Source organism: Copadichromis virginalis, linkage group LG9 (genome assembly GCF_057382275.1).
Source record: "Copadichromis virginalis isolate Kocher_CV1m ecotype Utaka linkage group LG9, C_Virginalis_male_GT1.1, whole genome shotgun sequence".
Taxonomy (NCBI): Eukaryota; Metazoa; Chordata; class Actinopteri; order Cichliformes; family Cichlidae; genus Copadichromis; species Copadichromis virginalis.
In genome coordinates this window covers 7,529,208-7,553,156 of record NC_140626.1, presented here as the reverse complement: position 1 = coordinate 7,553,156, position 23,949 = coordinate 7,529,208, and the positions used below count along the sequence as shown (strand labels likewise).

General features: G+C 42.9%; 1 protein-coding gene across 5 annotated transcripts in view; it reads right to left on the bottom strand.

The window, feature by feature from the left end:
• Positions 1-1,095: 1,095 nt before the first annotated feature.
• znf438 (zinc finger protein 438) overlaps positions 1,096-23,949 on the bottom strand; it is a 54,753-nt gene continuing 31,899 nt past the window's right edge. For 4 of the 5 annotated variants that reach the window (XM_085467523.1, XM_085467522.1, XM_085467527.1 and 1 more), the window contains 2 exons: positions 4,070-5,835; positions 1,096-3,934 (listed from right to left, as the gene is read on the bottom strand). In XM_085467523.1, the coding sequence (XP_085323649.1) occupies positions 3,346-3,934; positions 4,070-5,811 (2,331 nt within the window). In that variant the 5' untranslated portion in view covers positions 5,812-5,835 and the 3' untranslated portion in view covers positions 1,096-3,345. Of the gene's footprint in view, positions 3,935-4,069; positions 5,836-17,619; positions 17,703-23,949 lie in introns of all 5 variants that reach the window. The other variant, XM_085467525.1, reaches the window with a different exon arrangement.

The following is a 23,949-nucleotide window of genomic DNA, read 5'->3' as shown; positions in this document are numbered from 1 at the left end:
CTGCCACCTGCTGGCATAATGAGACAGCAAGAAAAATCTGGAAACTAAACTTCATTTTCACCCTTGACTATTGGATGACACACACACATCAATGAAAACTAAACACATTTTTGCTATAAATTCAGTTAATTTTAGTTAGTTTTGTGAACACTCATTACAGTTTTAGTTATTTTCCTTTTTTCGTAAAGTCTCGTTTTTATTTTTATTTCCGTTAACGAAAATGTTTTTTCACTTCTAGTTTTCGTTATTTCATTAGTTTTCGTTAACGATAATAACCTTGCGTGGAAGAGAGTGAGAGATTAATAATAACTAATGATTATTAGTGATTGTTATTCTTTATTGATATAAATAATGCAAGTTATGTATCAGCCACACCCAACCACTCAGCGTCATTACATAAATGAAGTAATGCAAACTTCTTTTTAATAAATCCTGTCCTGTGTGGAAGCTTTTGCAATCAGAACTGTGATCTGAATGCATTTTGGTGCCGAACACATTTTGCTTTTGCAAGAACAGCCGCACAGAATCTCTACAGGCTCCTCTTGTTCATGTGAATCTTTTATCTGTTTATTTATTCGTTTCTTTTTGTGTTCATTTTGCTATTACATTGTAAGTGGAATAGTATGAAGATGTCTAAGGCAAGACAGGCAAGAGAAACAAGCCAGAAATGGTTGATGGAAACAAATAGAAATGTACAATGTATCGCCAACTACTGCACCAGGAACCCGACATTCCCCTAGTGGCCAACCCAAGCCACGAGGGGAGCGGGCCAATGACCACACTAGAACATCCAGCCACGCACCTCAGAACCAACAAGAACCTGAATCCCAGGAAGGGGCAGAAGCGTCCAGACGGGAGCAGTGACCATGTCCCATCTTAAACTAGGCCCAGCAAGCCCCAGCCCCATTATTATAAAGAGCTAATGTTAAACCTTCAAATACACAGTGGGTGGCATCATGGCGGCTCTGTCCATTGTTTTCAAATACAGTCTATGCTTCTTACAAGTTTAGCATTCTGAACTTTAACTTTTCCTGAGTTACTGTTTAGTGAAAAAAAAGAAGAAGAAAAAAAACGTCCACACACACACACACAGTGTCCTGAACAAAGCATATCTTTATTCTCATAAACATCAGGTTCTTCAGGTACATAAACAGCCACAAGCACGAACACTTTCAGTCTTTTGTTATTTTTTTTGTTTCTGACAGCCAACATATCATGTGAGCCAAACACATTACATCGCCTAATGTGAGATTTTTCACTTTCTGACTTTTGCTGACAGTCATACACGCACGTATCTGAGGAGAGAAGAGACTGACCCTTAAGCCTGCCACTTCCTGGTTTGCGTTGAGGGCTTGAAAGCGAGGAACAAGTCACCGATGAACACCCAGACACATCAGAGTACTCTCTCAGTGCTTTGGCCTTCATTCAGTCCCCTGTTTGTGTCAGACACATAAGGACAGCTCTACATGGCTTTTTGTTGCCAGTGCTGGCAATGATATATGCATCTTGTTTCCCCTCCTTCACTGACAGAACAAAGCAGCTGATTCACTAGTTACTCTATGTAAATATATATATATATTTATTCTCATTATATCTATATATTCTATCTATAGAATAAGTCTATGTAGCATATATATACTTTTGGTAGGTCTTTTAAAAGATTCAGGTACATTCACTTGACCCTGTGATTTTTTTATTTTCTTCTTCTTCATATGAAAGATACATACAGACAGACGTTAACAGAGCTACTGTGCTCCCCAACCAAGAGCAAGACATTTAAGCACCCCCACCCCCAAAAAAGAAGCAAACAACAAATGTCTCAGTGCTGGTTCTTTAAGGACCAATAACAAGCATAAATATTCTCAGAGACCTCTTTAATAATCTATATAGTATAAAATAGCATATTTTCTGGACTTGACAACAGTTTATATTAAAACTATTCAGAGTCTAGGTGCACACAATTCCACAGGTGCGTACATGAGCTGGCAACAACAGGTAGGCGATTCAATGGTTTTCCTTTGCGTATTTACTAAACCGATGGTATTCTGTCAGTGGTTGAAAAAGCTTCAATGCAAACCTCACTTCTACAATCACAAGTGTGAATAGACCCTTGGCATATCACAGAATACACATATAGGCATTAATCGACAAGTCAAGAAGATAGAACTCGGCTTACTGAGGACCATACCAATGATAAGTCACGTTACGCATGAACACCAACATTTTTTTTCCGTTTTTTTTTTTTCTCAGAAGGCCACAAGGATGTCACTTGGGTGCTGGTTAAGAAAAGTGTTCCTTCATGGGTCCAGGTGGATAATGAACCCCAATACTGCCCTTAATCGGACTCTGTTACACGAGCAATACTACACTGAGGATTGTACAGTTACAGAACACTTTTAAACTGTTATGACGCAAAGGCCAGTGGTTAAATTGTCAGCCACTGAGATGGTACCCAATGAACTACTTTTAATTCAGCCGTCCCCGAATAAAATGATCTCCTCAATGCTCTCTTGTAGTATCTAGCCATGCAGACCTGGTAGCTTGAGTCATCTTTAAGATTTCTGACTCTATCTGATAAATGGAGGTGACTAGAATTAGTTTGTGCTCACATTTTACATATCCCCAATAATGTTTTGCTTATAAAAATAGCAAAATGAATGGGAAATAACGAGTAGGAAGCTGCAGGAGCTATTGTGACTTATGAACAACAAACTTGGAGCTACAGCAGTTGACTGCTAAACCTTTGTCCTGTGAAAAATGTGCCTGGTGTTACATGGAAAGGATTATCTGGCTACAAAAACATGTTTCGCTTTTAAACATTTGATCGTGTGTGGTGTCACTTTTCGTTTTGGTTCGGCACGTTTAAAAAAAAGAAAAAGATAAGAAAATCTGATCTTATCTGCATGGCTAGATATATTAAAGGGTGAAATGACCCCTGGACTATTTCAGTTGGGTCATAGATGACCTCTAATAACTTTTAAATAAACAATAGATAGAAAATAATCATTTGCATTTCCAACGAGATATTAAATACATACTTCCAAACAAAACAAAGTCCAAAAACAGAACAGTGCAATCAAAATAACATGAAAAATGATATTGTGTATAAAACTGGATTCTCTGACCTAGCGAGAGCATCTCTTGCAAATCTTAACACAAAGATCACTTTTCACCACAGGCTTGATTTTATCTTTACTGTTTTTCATCTTTTGCACAAGGTCAGATTTCTCCAGTGGTGAAAGATGAAACTAGTGCTATAAGAGAACATCTCTATCCCTGTGCTGCTGATTGTTAGAACTGAGTGTGTATGAGTAGGAGCCCACGCCAACCCAAAGGGCCAGTCGGCTAACGCGGGCTTGGAGCAGGAGTTTCCAGATCCCGGTCGGCCTCGCCCTCTTCCTGGCCAGAGTATGAGCTCAGGGCATCCCACAGCAGGCTCGGACGCTCACAGTGGTGGTGACACCTCCAGTGCTCCATGACCAGCTCTTTAGTGTCTAGCACCTCACTGCAAAGCACACAGTTAAAAACTGCACCTGTGGCAAGAATGCCGAGGCCTCCGCTGCTTTCTGGTGATGGGAGGACCCCGCTGTCATCTCCTTCCCTTCCTCGGTGGTGGGACATGATGTGCTTCTTAAGCTTGGAGAAAGAAAAGAATTCTTCGTCGCAGCTTCCACACTTGACCAGATTGCGCTTCTCATTTAACTGTCGCCAGTAGTGGGCAGCGTGCTTTACCAGTTCGTTCTCAGCCTCACGGCCTCCCCGTGGGGGTTGGCCCTCACAGAGTTGAATGTGGACCTCCTCCCCGTGCACATATCGCAAATGCATCTTCATGTCTGCAAAGGTGGGAGTGATTGCCTGACAGCGGCCACATTTGATCTGCAGCTCCACAGGATCTTCACAATCCTGTTCATCTGATGGTTCCGGCAAGCTGCCCCTGCAGAGAAATAAAAGGAATAAGGTGCAGTCAGTCAGTATCTTTGGCTGTTTAATTCCCCTTGCCAGAAGTTAAAGATCAAAAATGAGGTTGCAGCATATATTCATTAGTTATCTCAATCGCTAATAATCTTACCCCTCTACAAGCACGTCTTCCTCGTGATGACTGACTGACGGCTCCACGGTTAGCACCACCTTATGGACCTCTCTCAGATGACTGAAGTATACCCCAACATATCCAAAGGCCTTTTCGCAGAACTCGCAGGATAGAGAACGACGTGGCCGTACCTCAGAGTGATGAAGCTTCTTGTGGGTGCTCAGGCTGCTTGAGTGAGCGTACGTCTTGCGGCAGACGGGGCAGATGTGCGGCCGATTGTTGGCGTGACTGTTCATGTGGCTCTGAAGGTGATGCTTGAATTTGAAGCAGCGGCTGCAGGTGGGGCAGCGGTGGGGCGGTCGGCTTCCTATGAACACTCTAGGATGGGAGCCTCCTCTGAGGTGGAGGGTTACCGGGGTTGGCTGAGGTGGACAGTCCAATGCTTTTGTTGTGGTAGAGGTGGGGAGCTGATGACCAAGTATGAGCTCCTGTTCTTGGCCATCTGGCGTAATAGCAGGCAGACTAACCAACTGGGGAACTGTCTCCATCACCAACATGGGCTTGGGTCGAATGCTGCGGTATTTTTTTGAAATATCAACTTCCTTTTGTTTGGATCCTGGAACAACTGCCGGCTGTTTCTCCGGGACCCTTCTACGGAAGAAGGATAAAGACCTTTTCTTGCGGGCTTCAAAAGCTAAGATGTCTTCCATTGTTTTTCTCTTCCTTCCTCTCTTCTTGCCAGGTGGCTTCTGGAGTGTTCCTACAACAGGCAATAATGTGGGCTGGGCCTGAGGCTCTAGACTGGATTTAGGCACCTGGTTGTGACTCAAGGTTTCAGCTGTCTCATGGGACTTGGATGTAGAATCTAAAGGGCTGGTGAGTCCTTTCAGGCCAGGTAAACTTTTCTTTTCTGGAGATAAATTATTGAGCTTGGCAGCTGGGATGAGGGTGCTCTTCATTTTAGAGTAGGGCAAAATGGGTAATTTCCCCTTAGGTGGGGATGGGATAATCTGGACTGCTTTACTGAAGATAGCTGGAGAAAGGACAGTGATACTGCCCTGGGTCTGGGCTGCAGCCAGCTTAGATTGGCACACTCTCACTGTAGTCTTATTGTCCTCCGGTGATTTGCTTTGGGAGCTTTTGATGGAAGCAGGGGGGTACTGCAGGTTCTGAATGAGACCAGTGGTGGTAGGTCGTTCTGAGCCATCTGGTACTCGCTCCAACTGAGAACCCGGGTAGAGGACAGCATTATCTGGTAGAAGAGCAGTAACAGAGATGTCAGAGGAGGCTGGGTCTATTAGAATTAGCTGCTCTGAAGGCTCTTCTTTGGGCACAAGGGTTTCCTTTGTGTGCTTGGTCTCTTGTAGATTCTTCTTAATAGCTGTTGATGCTCCACAACCCACTGATTTGGTCTGTGCTGAGTCAGAAACTCTGGAGGCTGTTTTCACCCTGGCAGGTAGTGGAGGAGATTTGACCTTATCTGTGGTCCCCTTGCTCCTCATTGGCTGGTATCTGGGAATGGGTAGTTTAAGGTTCTTCTGATGCTGCGGCGACTGAGAAGAAACAGAAGGTGGGAGCGCCACCAGGGAGAATGTGCCATCTTGACCTGCTATTTGCATGAGTGCATAGTTTTGGGTGGGCACAATGATGGACTTGGGGCTTGAGGCAGTGGTAGCCTCAGGCAGAGCAGATGAGGGCTGACAGGACTGGACCGCAGGGGAAGGAGAGGGCACCACAGCCGGGGCCTTGGGGGCAATGCTCCGAAACTGAAGGCTCTTCATCTGATGGTCTGCAGTCACTACCAACTGAAACAAGCATAAAAAACATGTATATAAGTTCATGCGCTGAGGGCCTTCAGCTTTTCCAGTCTTAAATCCCCCTTAAACCCCGAACAGGCAACCCATCAGCTAGCCTGCATGCTGATGCTCTGACAGGAACAGCCAATAACGAACATCAGGGCCAAGACGTCCTGATCGTATTTACAAATGCAGATATACTTTTACATTAAATACTTACCAGCATGCTGCCAAAATGTGCATTGCTGGTGACGAGAACTTCAACTAACAGTCCTTGGTGCCAAGGCTGAGATAAACGAGGAGTTATCTCATAAAGAGGAACAAACAGTACTCCAAGAACAGACAAAGCCCAGCAGAAACCTTGAGGAGGAGCTCCATTTGCCCCCACCCGGGAAGAGCCTCAGAAAGGAGAGACATCCATGGCATCTGAGGAAGAGCCTCAGAAAGGAGAGACATCTAAGGCAAGAAGAGGGGTCCCTATTTGCCTCCAACTCTCTCAACAACACCAACGACCAGGACAAGGGACCACGACCTTCCCCAGTCCCCCAAACCCCTGACAGGCCATCACCCTCCTCCCCCTCCCTTTCTCCCTCCTCCCCACACCTGAAATTCACTGAGGAGATGATGGAGCGGGTCAATGCTGGGCTCAGATCTACCCCCCGTCCCAATCCCTTTTTGTCCCCCATAAACCCCCCACCAGAGCGGCCAAAGGTTCGCCATCGAGCCCCACCCTCAACAGAGCAATCGAAGTCACATTGCCCAGCCTCGCCCCCCTTAGTTCCTCTTCATGCCCTGTCTCCGCAGTCTGATATGTGATATGTGAAGGGTCCGGGCTGTGAGGATTATGGCAGTGATGACTTTTCCCAGGAGAAGCTGGGACCCTGTTTACTAGAAGGTTTTAAAATTTCTGTACTTTTAGGTGACAGGAGACATGTGGCCTGGTCAAAACACAGAGAGCTGCACTCTAAAAGATCTTTAAACATAGTAAACATACCTTGTGTGCCACAGACTGCTCCCAAACACGAGGGGACAAGTAATACCTCTAAAACACTTAAGTTGGCTTTATTAAACATTAGATCTCTAGCTGGGAAAACATTTTTAATTAATGATTTAATCACTGAGCACAGCCTTGATTTTATGTTTTTAACTGAAACTTGGTTGGACCAAAGTAACAGTGGAGCTGTTCTCATCGAGACGACCCCTCCTAACTACAGTTTTATCAGTGAGGTCAGGGCGAGCAGGAGAGGAGAAGGGGTTGCTGTAAGCAGCTATCTCCTGGAAGTTTTCAGTCTTTTGAATATGTGGCTTTACAGCTGAAGGCCCCATCCAAAGTTGTGTTTCTTAATGTTTACAGGCCTCCCAAATACTGCACAGACTTTTTTAATGACCTCAGTGAACTGCTGTCTGTGATCTGTGTTGATTTTGACTGTGTAATTATTGCTGGGGATTTTAACATTCATGTGGACAACCCTCAGGACAAAGGGACTAAAGACCTGAGTAACACTCTGGGCAACTTTGGGCTGACTCAGCATGTAACAGAGGCCACACATAATAGAGGACACACTCTTGACCTACTGATCGCCAAAGGCCTGAGCATTTCAAAGGTTACTGTGTCTGATGTGGGCCTGTCTGATCATTACTGTGTTTTCTTTGAAAGTAAAATCTCAGCCCACACAAATATATCAACAACAGTGATCACAAAACGGTGTATAACTGAACACAGTAGTGCAATTTTTAACCAGGTCTTCCCATTAACACCTGACCTGCCCAGAGGGTCAGTCAATGAGCTCGTCAATAGCTTCAATGCTAACATGTTAAATGTAATGGACACTATTGCTCCCATTAAGGTGAAGGTTATCTCTGGAAGGAAAAAGTCTCCATGGAGAAACTCCACACTGGTGAAAAATGAAAAAAGAGAGTGTAGGAAAGCTGAGCGCAGATGGAGAAAAACAAACCTCCAGGTTCATTATGACATTTATAAAGAGAAACTTCACAATTATAATTTACAACTGAGGAATGCAAGGAGGTCCTACTTCTCTGACATCATCACTAAAAACAGCCATAATGCTCGGGTCTTATTTTCTACAGTTGACAGGCTAACAAACCCTCCTGTGTCAGTGGCAGCTGAACTTCATTCGACCATGGCCTGCAATGACTTTGCCAAATTCTTCACTGAAAAAATCCAAAAAGTTAGACAAGCAATTGGTACATCAACAGCAGATCCAGGATATGTACTGTGTCCACCAAAAAACTGTTTAAACACCATGAAACAGTTTCAACCTATTAACAGCAAAGACCTGGAGGACATCTTAGGTCAACTGAACTCCTCCTCCTGCTGTTTAGATGTCCTGCCAACAAGTTTTTTCAAAAAGGTCTCAAAGACTTTAGAGTCAGACCTGTTACAGATCGTCAACTTTTCTTTATTATCAGGTGTGTTTCCAGAATCACTAAAAACTGCTGTAATCAAACCTATACTGAAAAAGGACAATCTTGACAAGACACAAATGAACAACTACAGGCCGATCTCAAATCTCCCGTTTTTAAGTAAGATCATTGAAAAAGCAGTTTCCCAACAGCTCAGTTACTTCTTAAAACAGAATAATTGCTACGATGCCTTCCAGTCAGGTTTTAGACAGAACCACAGCACTGAAACCGCTCTGACCAAAGTGTTTAATGACATATGTCTGAATACAGACAGTGGAAAAATGTCAGTCCTAGTTTTACTGGATCTCAGTGCAGCATTTGATACAGTTGACCACAACATATTACTCAAACGACTGGAGAACTGGACAGGTCTTTCAGGAACTGTACTAAACTGGTTCAAAACATACGTAGAAAACAGGAAATACTTTGTATCAATAGGTAACTTCACATCTGAGCAGACAAGTATCACATGTGGAGTTCCCCAAGGTTCCATCTTGGGACCCCTTCTGTTTAACATCTACATGCTCCCACTGGCACAGATTATAAACAACAACAAAATAAACTATCACAGCTATGCAGATGACACACAAATATATATCACAATGTCACCAGGAGACCGAGGCCCTGTACAGGCTCTTGGTAAATGCATTGAGGAAATCAATGACTGGTTGTGCCACAATTTTCTCCAGCTAAACAAAAACAAAACTGAGGTAATAGTCTTTGGCGCCAAAGAAAAACGATTACAGGTCACCAGAGAACTTCAATCTATACATCTAAAAACCACAAACCAGGCGAGAAATTTGGGTGTAGTGATGGATGCAGACCTAAACTTAGAAAAACACATTAAGACAATAACAAAGTCAGCTTACTATCACCTCAAGAATATATCAAGGATAAAAGATCTGAAGTCTCAACAGGACCTGGAAAAACTAGTCCATGCATTCATCTTTAGTAGGCTTGATTACTGTAATAGCATCTTTACAGGTCTACCTAAAAAATCAGTCAGACAACTACAGCTCATTCAGAACTCTGCTGCTCGAGTCCTCACTAAGACCCAAAAAGTGGACCACATCAGTCCAGCTCTGAGGTCCTTACACTGTGTGACAAAGTGGGTGAGAAGACCATTTGTCTACATTCTTAGTTAACATTCTTGTTTTGATTTAACCATATTTCACATGTAATCTGCAATAGGCAAACATCTACTATCCCGGGTTTGTTTATGTTCTGCACTTTTACAGATTATATAATATAACATCTTGGTTTAAATCAATTCATGCAAGTTTGTTAAGTTAACATGTTATTTATTTCAACTGTTAATTTGTATTGTTTGAACTTACCTTTACCTACCTGTCTTCCAGAAGCAAAAGGAGGAAATGTAGTTCTACTTCCTGCTTTATACCTTCTGGGTTCATCTGAGGTCACAGGAAGAGACCAAGGGCAGGAGGGGAAGAATTCTTATAATTTAATAAAGTTGATTTTAAAGGGTTTATAAAGAAATAGATTTAATGTTGTGATATGTATTGATTACACCAGAGTTTATGTTGCCAGTCAAGAGGAGTAGTAGAGGATGAATATAATCATGTTCATCTCACCTACCTACTGAATGGAATAGTCCAGAGGAGAAAGTGTTTGATTAAGGGGACTATTTAAGCAGACGAACTCAGGTGTTTCAGAAGAAGGGTTCAGGTCAGTGTAGCTGTGTGCAGTTTGACCTTAATTTCCGTTGATTTAAGTTCAGTTATGTTTATTTGAATTGAGTTTATTATAGAGTTGAGTTTCTTATTTGTTTCTTTGTAAATATTCTTGGGCCACAGAATGGTGAATAAATCACTTGCTACACTGGACAGCATCAGTCTCCTGCACTTCTTTGACCGCTTAAGTCGAGTCCTACCACACACTGGCTGCCTGTCCGTCAGAGGATAGACTTTAAAGTTCTGATGCTGGCCTATAAAGCTCTGAATGGTTTAGGACCAAAATACATCAATGACCTCCTGACCCAGTATGAACCATCCAGATCCCTCAGGTCATCTGGATCCGGTCTTTTATCAGTTCCCAGAGTCAGAACCAGACACGGAGAAGCTGCATTCAGCTTTTATGCTCCTTATATCTGGAACAAACTCCCAGAAAGCCTCAGATCAGCTGAAACACTCAGTTTATTTAAATCCAGGTTGAAGACTCACCTGTTCTCAGCTGCATTTGAATAAAGCACCAAATCCACACTTTAAGCTTAAATTTCAAAACTTACATTTAACTACTGATTTTATCTACTGTTCTGATTTTATCTGTTTTGATTTTATATACTGTTGTTTGTTTGTTAATTAGTTAGTTTATTTGCTTGTTTTATTCAATTTTAAATCATGCTTTTTATTTGTTCTTGTTTCTAATGTCTCTGTAAAGCACTTTGAATCACCTTGTTGTTGAATTGTGCTATACAAATAAACTTGCCTTGCCTTGCCTTGCCTTACAAGTATCACATTTACAAAGCAAAGACTTCTTTGCTTTGTGTCGAGGTGTTCATCAGTGACTTCAAGTATTGTAAATCTTGCCCCGTGGATGCAGATTTTGTCTATGAACGAGGCAAGATTTTTCCACATGAATAATGAAAGTCAACGCTGCAACACGTAGCACGTGCGCAGGCTTAAACTGGTTTGGTCTACAGACAGCAACAAGATGTGGTCAGAATGGGCGGGAGATATATTTTGGATGTATTTTTTACTCCTGATGCAAGAACAATTTTCAGAAGCCAAAATTTAAGTATTCTCACTGCACTGTTAGTGAGAACTGGTTAGAGTTCATGTCATTGTGGTTGATGGTTCGGACCTTAATATAAATGCAACCCCTCTGCATACGGTCTCCTTTTCTTTCTTTTTTTTTGTGGTGTCGCTACTTTGCAACCCAAGCAAGACAGCAGCAACGTGCAGGCATATGCACAAGTGTGACAAGCTGTCCTATTACCCATGTCTCTCTAGACCCAAACAGCAGACTCTCTGTCCCCCAGGCTAAGGACAGAGTGCCCCCTTTGATATGGGCTCAGCATGTAGTCAAGGTACATGCTGAGGATCTGTGGTGAAGGGACTCCTTTTACCTCCCCCCTCACTTCCTGTAAGGATCAGTCAATGGAGCGTGAAAGCTGCTCCCTACTCAACCTGGCCAAAGGCAACGAGGATGTCCCTGAAAAAAAAAAGACCTGGGTTTATTTTATCATCCCTTGTTCACAAATAACAATTCATGGTAGCCCAGTGGGGATGAGGCTTTGCACTCCGTGTTTCACCTTTCTGACTATGTTGATACAGTGGGGGAAACTATAACCTCAGAGTGAGGTTTTAAGCAAGTCTTTATTATCTCAACCTACCATAGCGTTTCCATCCATCAATCAAAAGCCACAGGTATGGTTTTAAAAACAAAGACAGAATTCCCTTCATTTATATCAATACTCTATCTTTATATCAAAAGCAGGGACAGATTACACTGGAATGCTTCAAAAGGCCTAACTGTAAACAGACTCTGGGATTTCAATTTCACATTATAACCTGAACCTTAATAGCACCGTTTGATACAGGCAATGTTCCAGCTCCACTCTGTAATACCAAACAGCATAAAGTGCAACAATCTGGAGGTGTTACAAAAGGCAAATATTTAAACAAAATCATTTCTCCATACAAAACCCCCTGCCTGCTTTCACGCTCAAAGCCCTGCACACTCAAAAGGAGGAGAGGAAGAGAAAAACGGCAAAGGGCATATTGTTTAACAGCTGGAAGTGTTTCTGTGCACAGATTATTTATACAGTACCCCTACCGCATTACGACTCCATAAAGCTGGAGATATTCCTCCTCTGTGTGGATAGTTGATTCCAATTTGACTGTGACTTTGGCAGAACACAGAGTGGAATAAAACTGTGGGATGTGCGTTCCTCTGGGTGCTTTATGTAGGTATAAAAAGTGAGAGAATGGACTTGAGGCAATACCTGTTGATTAATTCTGCAATGTGTACATTAATTAAGTTTCTATCTGTGGTGTTATTGCGTTGCTGTGTTTTATAAGACCATATTCACTGCAGGAGGAAGAAGTAGGAACAGAAAGAAAGGGGGAAACTTCCTCATGATTTTTGTTCAGGGAATTTATCCTTGGGCAACTTTGTACACAAAGAAAGGAGAAGGCTCAACCTATGTAGGCAGCTGAAGCACAACTGCACAGTCACTAGGCAAACAGAGCAGCGCCAGCGGTGGGAGATCAGGAGGGTTATGAAAACTGTCCTGGTGTAAGATGGCTCCAGTGAGTCGAGCTGAAAGTTGATGACCACCGTTTATGTTCAAAGCTTAAAACAGTATAAATTTACACTCTAAAAATTACCTATCCAAAGCCTGAAAACTGAATACCTACCTAACGATCAGCCACCTGATCGTTAGGTAGGTATATATGAATGTTTTACAGAGCTGCCATTGTCACTTAGCATGCTAACTTCCATTCATTTGTGGGACTCATTTTAGCTCATTTCAGGATTTAATCTCTGACTGTTTCTTTTGTCCAGACTCCCTCTCCACATCTGTCCCTCCCTGAGCCTTGTTCTGCTGGAGGTTTCTTCCTGTTAAAAGGGGAGTTTTTCCTCCCCACTGTCACCAATTGCTTGCTCGTATGGGATGATCTAATTGTTGAAGTTTCCTCTGTATTATTATAGTGTCTTTAACTTACAATATAAAGCATCTGGAGGCCATGATAAAACCATATTAAACTGAACTGAATGTACTGTTATCACAATTAAGACTTGTTCTCATTTTAAGAGGCCCTAAAGACAACACTTTAAAAAACACTTTCGGGCCACATCTGCTAATTCACTTCACTGAATGGGTCAATGACACAACACAGACCCCTTTACTGTTGCACAGAAGGCAATACAGATATATGTCAAAGTGCTACTTTTAAACTTCCAGCTATTTTTGTAACCCTTCTACAGTTTGCTAATTTCCCTCCGTGTGCTCATAATTTGATTCAGGTCTCAGTATGTGCCTCTATCTACATAACCTGCATTTTAAAAACTCCCTTCTTCCACTTCAGGCACATTGGAGAGGGAAGAGACAAAAATGAGAATGAGAAAGAGGAAGGAGTGGGCAAGGGTTTGATTTCTTGTTGATGTAACAGCAGCGGTCAACTTGCCCTGTCATCATTCTCTATTCTCCCCAGAAGGTTATTTTGGTGTTCAAACACAAAAAGACACCAAATGAACAGAAATCAAGAGCAACGGTTGTTTAAAAGCTAGACCTGCAGCCCTTTGCAATGTCCAGTTACAATCAAGCACAAGCTATAATAAAATCCAGCTAGTGTAACTAGAATTTTTAATAGTTCTGTTGTTTTCTGTTTCACAGGTCAAAGCATTTCAAGGCTCAACATCTGATCAAAGAAGACAACAGAATGCAATGTCATTTTCAGTAGACACACAAATGATAGACAAAGCTTTCAGATACCTTTAGTTGTTATTTTACACATGACAGGATGATGCTGGCACCAGCGTACTTAACCAAATATCCCATTAGGCCCAGTGATGAGCAATATCTGGATCCTGCCAGATTTTGTCTGTCCACTCTAGGTCTGATCAGCTATGAGTTTTTGAGATGGCTGCTCTGCTTACAGTTTCTCCAGACTAGTGGAGCTCTGCAACAAATGGAGATGGTGTTTCTTGACCATTTTATTGGTGAAAGCTAGGGCTGCTCAATTAATCGAATTTTAATCACGATTACGATATGGGCTTTCAACGATCATTAAAAATGACTAAGCCGATTATTAGCTCCTCCCTCGTGCTTTACTCTCGCACTGCTCCGTGTGGCAAATCGAGCGCACCTCTCTGCATTTCGAACACCCGTCACAACAATTAAGAGGACCCGAGGGAAGCTCGGAAAGCTAAGTAGAAGTTATTTGGAGAGGAGAGTGACTGCCGTTGGTTGAAAAGAGAGGTAAAAAAAAACTTCAGTGGTGTGGAAACATTATGGGTTCGCGGAGTCAGACGTGAATCAAGTAGACACAGTGTGTAAACTTTGCTACAGTGTCGTAGCTGCACCACAGAGCAACACTGCAAAGTTCACTAAACATAGATGTTTACATTTTTCATTTATTTTTTATATTGCAAACATTTGCACTGTTATCAGTATTTGCACACTATTTTATATTATTTTTTGACAATCTTTAAAGTCATTATTCAATACATTGTTATTGTTAAATAAATATCGTCAAATAATCGAGATCTCAATTTCAGTGAAAATAATCGTGATTATCATTTTTGCCATAATCGAGCAGCCCTAGTGAAAGCCTTTTTCAGTCTGGTTACATCACTTTGTTTGGCCATCTGCCTTGGATCTTTGAGGGATGATTAGAAAAATCCTAACAGAAAGCTGGATCTTAATTCAAGGATGGTCCTGCTACGTGCCCACTCTTTGTCTACGTATAGAGAATGGATAAACTCCAACAAAGCACAGGCTACAGAAGTGCACTTATGTGCAGTCCTCCAAAAAAAAGGAAAGAAAAAGGAGGGGTTGGGTGATGATGCCATATGTAAATTGGAAAGATAATATTTTTTAATGTGTTATTTTTTTGGGCCTTTCATTTTTATAGACAGTGGAGAGTGGACAGGAAAGTCGTGGAAGATGCACAGCAGAGGGCTTTGGATCGGTCGCTCCATTTCACCTTTGCGCCATGTTCGCCTGCTAATCGTGTGACCTAAGCTAGCATCAATGTAAACCAGACTCACCTCAGTAAAGCTCAGATTAGTGTGCCGTGACAAAGATTGCTCATTAAATAAAATTCACAGTAATTACAAAGAAGTCTTTGCTTTGTAAATGTGATTTATTGTGTGCAGAAAAATAAGCAAGAAGTGCATTTAATTCATAAAACGTGAAGGGCCTGTGAACACTTTCCAAAATAACTCATCCACACACTGATGGCCGACATGCTCCCGTAAAGAAAAATGTCTTCGAATGCGAACCCCATTCACCTTAACTGTTATGCAGCTTTGACTCGAGGGGGCATAACACAACAAGGCTAAGAGACAAATGTGCAAGCAGGTCACTGATGCTACTCAAACTGCTGCTGGATTCAAAACGCCAACTGCTCCGATCTGACTGGGGTCAGAGGTCACTGCTAGGGTGATGCAGAAATCTGGTTTCTGGAGAGAATGTAAGAAACTAAGGAAGAAAGAAGAAAAACGATAGTGTGTGTGTGAGAAAGAGGGGGGTTGCTCCACAGAGACAGATTATCAGGTAAAGCCAGAGGGGTGAGAGGTGAGGATCTGGTGTTTATGCTGGAAACAGGTCAGGGGTGAGCAGCAGGGCAGAGTGGGGACGGGCCAGGCATCCACCTGGAATGGAATGACATGGTATGAACTGCAGACGCTTTACTCACACACACAAAAACGTCAGCTCATGCTCTCACAGCTGAACGCTGGTCACATGAAGATCTGGTCCAGCCAAGACCGACTGGCCGACCAGCCAAAACAACCCACCTATTGTTAGGCAGTAATGCAATTTAGTGAGAACTGAAAGCGCCACTTTGTTCAGTGTCAAAACATGAAGAGCACCGTGTTTGGGGAGCATCCCCGATGCGTTCTGTGATTCTGCTTTGTCTCGCTTTTAGCCAAACAACTACTGTTTAAACTGCAGAGTGCAGCATTTTGCTTCCTATCTATGAAGGCGGTGGCAAGGACCCAAACATAACAACAACCACATCTCGAAAAAAGAAAAAAAAAAACATTACAAAAACCCAATTCTCACATGAAAACGAAGCAGACAATAAGAAAGGGAGAAAGGGGAGGTAATTTCTTTTTTTTCCCCTCACAGTGAGTTTTGAAGAAATCAAATCTGAAGTATTTTGGGGAAAGGAGAGCAGAGGAGTGTGAGGTTTGTTATCTCTTCTTGTAGGTGAGAGCAATGCTCATCTGGGACTCACAGATAGAGTCTGGAGATGGAGGGGGTCTGGAATGAGACTGCGTGTGTGTGTGTGTGTGTGTGTGTGTGTGTGTGTGTGTGTGTGTGTGTGTGTGTGTGTGTGTGTGTGTGTGTGTGAGTGTGAGAGAGAGAGAGAGAGAGAGAGAGAGAGAGAGAGAGAGAGAGAGAGAGAAGACTTAAAAAACAGCAGAGGCCAAGCTCCCCCAGGTTTTAGCCCAGATGAAAGGCCAGGATCTGGACTAGATAAGAGAGCAGATCATGGGGGGTCGGGGCCAGTCGGCTGTGAGAAGCCATGTCCAGCGGCCATCTCTCAGTAGCCCCCTCTCTCTTGCACGCACACACACATTATGTGTGGGATAAGTAAATGTGAGAGAGTTAGTTAAAAAGATAAACCTTTCTTGCCTTTGTTAAGATGCAAAAACATAAAAAAAACCAAAAATGCATCCAAGAGGAAATGACATCATTCCCTCCTGTGTAAAGTTATCTGTGCTCCATTGCTTCTGCCTGCATGCATGCTAACTACTCATTTTTGCGCACCAGCTCGTATATGCATGTGTGTGTGGGTGAAAGCATGAAAGCAGTCATGGGGTAATGAAGTCAGTGTTCTTGCTTTATCTCAGAGTGCTTCTGAATGAGAGAGCCAAAGAAGAGGCGCACACGCTGCCAACATCCAGCTGCTCCTTTTCACCTCTTCACCGGACAACAAACAGCGAAAGCTGTTGTAAGACAGAACATCAGAACACCATATGGTATTCAGCGCACGCACACACACATATGTCATCCACTGTCACCTGAGCAAATCAATGCAAGAGAGAAATCCATTCCAATTAGGATCCGGCTGCTCTGCCCTGCATGTGGATGTAGATTAATCAATAAAGAAATCCCACCACTGATCTGCCATTCACCGTACAGAACACACTGAACTCAGACTCTCTGTGTTTTGCTTTCATTCACTTGCAAAATAAGGAAGTGTATGCACTCGTCCTTTTTATATGAATCCAAATAATTTTCTATTCAAAAGGATTCCAAAGTGGTCAGTAAAAAATGGAGGTCCTGCCCTTTAAAAGCAGGATCCTGTAAACCCCCGACAGCCAGCGACCTGTGACCCGATGTCCACAGCGAGGCCATGCGTCATTCCCCGGGAAGCCATAGCGTCCTCAATCATCTGTGCTTGCAGATGACCCAAATGAGCGTACGAGCACACATAAACAGACGCGGCCACGTTGCACGCAGCTGATGTGGCTCCCGGCTCTGAGCTGAGTGACGTCGACACGGATGCGAGGTGACAGCAGTGTGTCAAAGTGCACGTAACTGTGTAGAGGTAGGTGTGTGTGTATTCAAGGTCGGAAGTGTTAACGTGGCCCTCCTCCCCCGCCTCGACGCCCTCGGGCATCCAGCGCTGTGTTAGCCGTCCAGACTTTGCTCAGCACTAAAACCTTTACCTGACCTTTCCCTCTGCTGTGACATTTGGGCCCTTCTGAGCAGGTCAAACAGCACTAAACAGTGGTGGAAAAGCAGAGGGGAGCTGGAGGAGAAAAGGAAAGAAGAGAGGGACGAGAGCTGTCAGAGATGACAAGACGTGTTACAGGACAGCCACTTGGGACCATTTTAGTTAAGAAACTGCCATCCAAGACTGTACATCAAATCAAAATCAAATCAAAATTTATTTATATAGCACATATTAAAACAACAGTGTTGACCATAGTGCTTCACAGTACTGCATAACTACATAACTGCACTATTTGCACTGAAATCCACAAAGAAGAACCGTCATTGACAAGATCTCTTAGCTTTGTTTACCTGGTAGTAGGCACAGGTACAGTAGGTTAAACACATAAAAGTATTGATACTCGTAGATGTACAGCAGCAGAAGCTGCCTTCACCAGTAAGGAAGCAAACCAGGATTTGGCAAGCCCCACTGTGGACACCAATCTCCAACAAGTATACAGGGTGGGCCATTTATATGGATACACCGTAATAACATGGGAATGGTTGGTAATATTAAAGTCCTGTTTGCGGCACATTAGTATATGTGAGGGGGCAAACTCCTCAAGATGGGTGGTGACCATGGTGGCCATTTAGATGTCGGCCATCTTGGATACAACTTTTGTTTTTTCAATAGGAAGAGGGCCATGTGACACATCAAACTTATTGGTAATGTCACAAGAAAAACAATGGTGTGCTTGGTTTCAATGTAACTTTATTCTTTCATGAGTTATTTACAAGTTTCTCTTTGTTCACAGCCATTGACATGTCGAAGAGGTTAACACGTGAGGAGCAGATTGAAATTGTGTTGATATCTGGTGAACGCAGTAACCGGGTCATTGCAGCAGATTTCAATGCAAGACACCCTACGAGACCACCCATCTCCCATGCTACAGTTAGCAAACTGCTTGCTAAGTTTTGTGAAACTGGTTCAGTGTTGGATTTGCCAAAATGTGGACGCAAGAAAACTGCCACTAATGAAGAAACATCAGTGGCTGTCCTAGCTTCATTCAGCAAGAGCCCACAGCGCCACTCGCATGTCACTGGAGAGTGGCATTAGTTGAACATCCCTTCGGCGGATATTAGCTACTCACAAATGGCACCCTTACAAACTCCAGCTACTGCAGCATCTCAACGAGGATGACCCAGATCATTTGCAGAATGGACAAAACAAAAATTGGAACAGGACTCTCAGTTCACGCAGAAGATTTTGTTCAGTGATGAGGCAAACTTTTATGTGAATGGTGAAGTTAACAAACAAAACCACCGCTATTGGTCTGATGCTAACCCACATTGGATGGATCCCTCCAAGACTGTTGGAACAACAAAAGCGATGGTTTGGTGTGGTATATGGGGTACAACGATAGTGGGTCCATTCTTCATCAATGGAAACCTCAAGGCCACTGGATATTTGAAATTGCTACATGATGATGTGTTTCCCTCTTTATGCACTGAAGCTGGCACGTTCCCTGAGTTTTTCCAGCAAGATGGTGCACCACCACATTATGGGTGCCAGGTCCGAGCATTCCTAGATGAACAGTTTCCTGGAAAGTGGTTTGGTCGTCGTGGGCCAGTTGAATGGCCCCCAAGGTCTCCCAATCTGACCCCCTTAGACTTTTATCTTTGGGGTCATCTGAAGGCAATTGTCTATGGTGTGAAGATACGAGATGTGCAGCACCTGAAACTACGGATACTGGATGCCTGTGCTGGCATTTCTCCTCAGTGTGTGAAGAGTGGGAGAAGAGGGTTGCATTGACAATCCAACACAATGGGCAGCACACTGAACACATTTTATAAGTGGTCAGAAACTTGTAAATAACTCATGAAAGAATAAAGTTATGTTGAAACCAAGCACACCATTGTTTTTCTTGTGACATTACCAATAAGTTTGATGTGTCACATGGCCCTCTTCCTATTGAAAAAAACAAAAGTTGTATCCAAGATGGCCGACTTCTAAATGGCCACCATGGTCACCACCCATCTTGAGGAGTTTGCCCCCTCACATATACTAATGTGCCACAAACAGGACTTTAATATTACCAACCATTCCCATGTTATTATGGTGTATCCATATAAATGGCCCACCCTGTACTAGAAGGTCGCCTAGGTGGCTGCTGTGGCATCAGATCTCTCTTTTGCTTACTCTGAGTCGTCTAGTTTGAAATAGAAATTACATAAACTGTTGTTCTGTGACACCAGAAATTTGACCTGCAACATTCAAGAAAAAAAGATTTGAAAAGTGGTTAAAAAACCCTGAATGCATCCTCAGGTAAGTGCACGAAGCTGAACTATTCTCGCAGTCTTTGTACTAAGGAGACGGCTGGTTAAAGACTGTTTAGTGTCCAGTGGAACATTTGTGTTGCCACATGCACCTCTGTTGGGTAAGTCCAATAAAAGTTCAGGGATGTAGCGTGAAAGCGGCTTTAGTCATGCAACAAAGAGCCAGCTGGAACTGGTGCAACTGAGGCCGCAGTGTTTGAAATTTCAAAATCGCTAAGCTGCACAGTCAAGTAGGTTTACAGTGAATCGGGCACAAGCAAAAACAGACGTCCAGCGAAGTGGGTGTCAAATCCTTTAACCTTCACCTGGTGACCTCGCAACACCACAATCATACCCAGTGCCTGGCAGACTGCAAAGACTTGTTAAAGCATGAAGGCTTTGAACTTTGAGCTTTCTTTTTTTATCTAATTCTTTTTAAAAGGAAAGACTACCCATCTTGTGAGATTATGTACAATCCAGTCCATTTAAGCAGCAATCTGAGCCCTGACATCTCACAGATATTCACTGGCAGCTGGATAACGGTGCACGACACAGCATTAAGGGGTAGGGTAACATGACCAAAGAACAAGACACTGAGCGCAAGATTTGTACAACCGCCTGATTGTCAAACACATAGATGTTCAAACAACAAGGCCTGTCCACTTCTATCTATTCTCTGCTGCTCCTTTGTCCATTGTTTATTAATATGCTCCTCCATCCTTGCTGACAGACTGAGCGATGTTCATTACTCACAAGGAGAAAGCTCAAACACTCCCGCAAATGAAGACTGCATAGAGTTTTTGCTCACGCTGGCCCCGATGAAGAAAAGTGATGCCACTGCAGCCTTGACTGGGGTGCTAAGAAAACACCTGCACTCCCAGACCCACCTTAATGATCACTCGACGCAATGGGAGAACTTTAATGGGGCCCTGGAAGGGAGGAAGGAAGGAAGCTGCCAGCTTGCTAATTTTAGGCACTCTGCATCTCAGATGAAACACTGGAAATGGCAGAGAGGAGGCGTGGAGAGGTGGGAAAGATTTCTGTCTCTCACTTTTGACTTTCTGCATCACGTCTCTCTAACCATCATTACGCCATGCATCCGGTATGAGAGAGTCTCAGAGCTCTTTGATTCTCTGAATCATTTCTCCCTCTCTTCCTGTTTCCTAGCCCTCTCTTTCCCTCCCTCACTTCCCAGCTTTCTCTGCCTCATCCTTCCTTTTTCCAACTCTCCCTTTCATTCGCGCCTCCCTCCCCTTCTGCCAGTACCTGAGTAAATAAACAGTGTTGTGTGGGATGCTAATTAGAGCAGGTTCAGGGACGCGAAGAGCCCAGAGATGGATAAACAGCAAGGTGGGGAGGAGAAGAGATGAGATGGAGGGGGTGGAGGTGGAGGTAACCCACCCCAAGGGCAACACAACACACGAACACGTCAGATTAGCGGTGAAGGACAGACAAGAATGGTTTTGGCTTTCAACCCAACTGAAGCACTGAAGCAAAGGGAGCGTAGCAAAGCAGAGGACTTTAAGGGGCTTGCAGGGGAGTAAAGGGCACTGCCAGAGAAGGGTTCACATACTGGAGCTTTGGCCATGTTGAGAGGAAGAAAAAATGTTGTGTGAACCTTCTTAATGACGCCTGCTCCTTGAGACCCAGTGTGAGATCAAAAGAAATGCAGATGAATCCAACAGTTAAAACAAAAACAGGTCAATGTGAGGCAGCTTTTCCATATTTAACGTTGAATTGTCTTTCTGGTGGGGGGGGGGGGTAAGCTGCAGGATGTGTAGGTAAGAAGGTAATGTTACAAAGGAGAGGTAAACGCAAACAAGTACACTCACACAAGTGATGAATGTACCTCATTGCATCACTTAAAACATTGCATCCCAACCTTTGGGATTCAACAAACACGTCACATGGGCTCAGGAACGCTGTTACTAACAACAACTGTGACTTTCAAATGTGCTCATTATAAACTGGATCCAGCCTTTTAGTTACTGCTACATATAACAGGTAATCTTTGTCTGTAGGGACCATTCGCGGCACACCTTTGCATCATTTGCAGCCAGAAGTTGTAACAATTCATCCATTCACCTTGTTAGCCAGGTCCACTATTTGATGCTTAGCTGGCAAATGTAACCATTTATACTTTTAGCTAGCCAAACACACTTTATGCTAATAATTCCAGTTTATCCTCTTTGTTCGGCTGATAATTCGTTTTTTTTATCCACATTAAAGCTAACAAATTGACCTGCATCCTTTAAAATTTAAACTTCCATTATATTATTTTACGTACAGTAACTACTAGCATATAACAGAAACCAAATGGAACCATTTATAAAAGGGACCTGATCTTAAATAAATCTCTAAGTGACCTTTAAAACACAGTATGTGCATTGCTGACTTGTGACTATTGTTTTGTATGAAACCGTCTAATCCAAGGTGAGACAGATCAATGGGTGAATCTTGAATGGGAGTTCTGGTCAGTAGCTTTACTCCCACTGAAAGTTCCTTCTTACAGAAAGGTTCATGATTTTGCTAACAGCAATTGTGCCCAAGATTTTATGTCCAACAGACTGAGAAGCCAAAGCAGCCTTTGCAGTCCATTTCTACACAGGCAAGGGGAAAAAACCGAGGTAACTTTACTCTATAGGAAGTTTGATGTCGGAATTCTAATCAGCCTAATGCTTGTTATGTTGGCACATAACTGCATACAGCAACCCACACAGTCATTTTTCAGATTGCTCCGCTGCATGTGATAATTGTTTGTGTGCTATCAGCGCTTGTGCCAGACACTGGGCTTTGTGTTTGCTGTGGGTGCTTTTGTTATGAAATGACAGCGTGTTTGCTTAATCAATCACAATCATCGGCAGCAGCACCCTCCCCTGCAAGAACATTATGGATCATGTTCTGTAGAGACACTATTCCAGAATTTCTGATAGCATGGAATAAAAAAACTGGGATATAAAAATGTTTTTATACTTTCTTATGGACATTTCATGAACTTGTCGAGGTTTTGCATTTTTTTAAAGCCTCTGAGATAAACCATTTCCTCCTCTGTACTCAGGCTGTGTGGATAATGTGTGTGTGCGTGTAGAAAGCGTGAATGTATGGGCGTACAGTTAATGTAAAATTGAAACCTGAAATGATTTCAAAATACTCAGAATGAGGCGTTTTTAAAAATTCAAAAGGAAAATCATTATTTTATCAACACTACTCGAAACTCAAAGCAGGCAGAGATCCACGAGGAGAAAAGAAGATCTTTCTGTCTGCAAAAAGCTACTGCGCTCGAACATCAGCTCAGATTTCATTCTGCGGCCTATGATTGCGTGTTTTAAAGCTTAGCATTCAGATTCAAAGTGACAGACTTTGTGACAAAAGACTTACTGGATAAGGTTCATATTTCCTAAGTTTGTTAAACTGTTTGATTTCTTTATTACACACACTCTTTAAGTGTTAAATGCACCAGAAATTAGTTTCCTGAGAAACAGTAATTTTGCAATGTTTAAGTACACTATAACTCTGTTTCTAAAAAAAAAACAAACAAACTGTAGAACAAAGTGATTTGTAATCATTTGCACTCTAATGATTATTCCTGCAGTAGCCTAAGCTGCTCCAGCAGAGTGGCTCAGTGGCTGACAAACATCTCCCACTGGTGACTGTGTTTAACTGTGAGCTTTACTAAACCTCAGCAGGAATGGTCAAATCGCCTTTATCTCCATGTATGATGTCTTCAGAAATTGTCTGTCTATCTCAGTCTTTGTTCACAGTCCATAAATCGAGCATCTGCTAAGGAGTCTCTGTTGGATTATAAAACCCAACTAAGACAAATGCTGTCTGGCAGGATCAAAGGCGAACTCGGACTGTAATAATCACTGATGCTGCTGTTAAATTAACCAGACGCTGCTCACTCCAGTGGGAGGGATTCCTCTCTTCTGGCAGGCGGTGGACCAGGTAAAAGAAAAGACAGGAAGTCTGTGGAAAAACGTCGAAACAGCTTGGAATCTCTACCCTACCAAGAAGCAGCGTTAACTGAT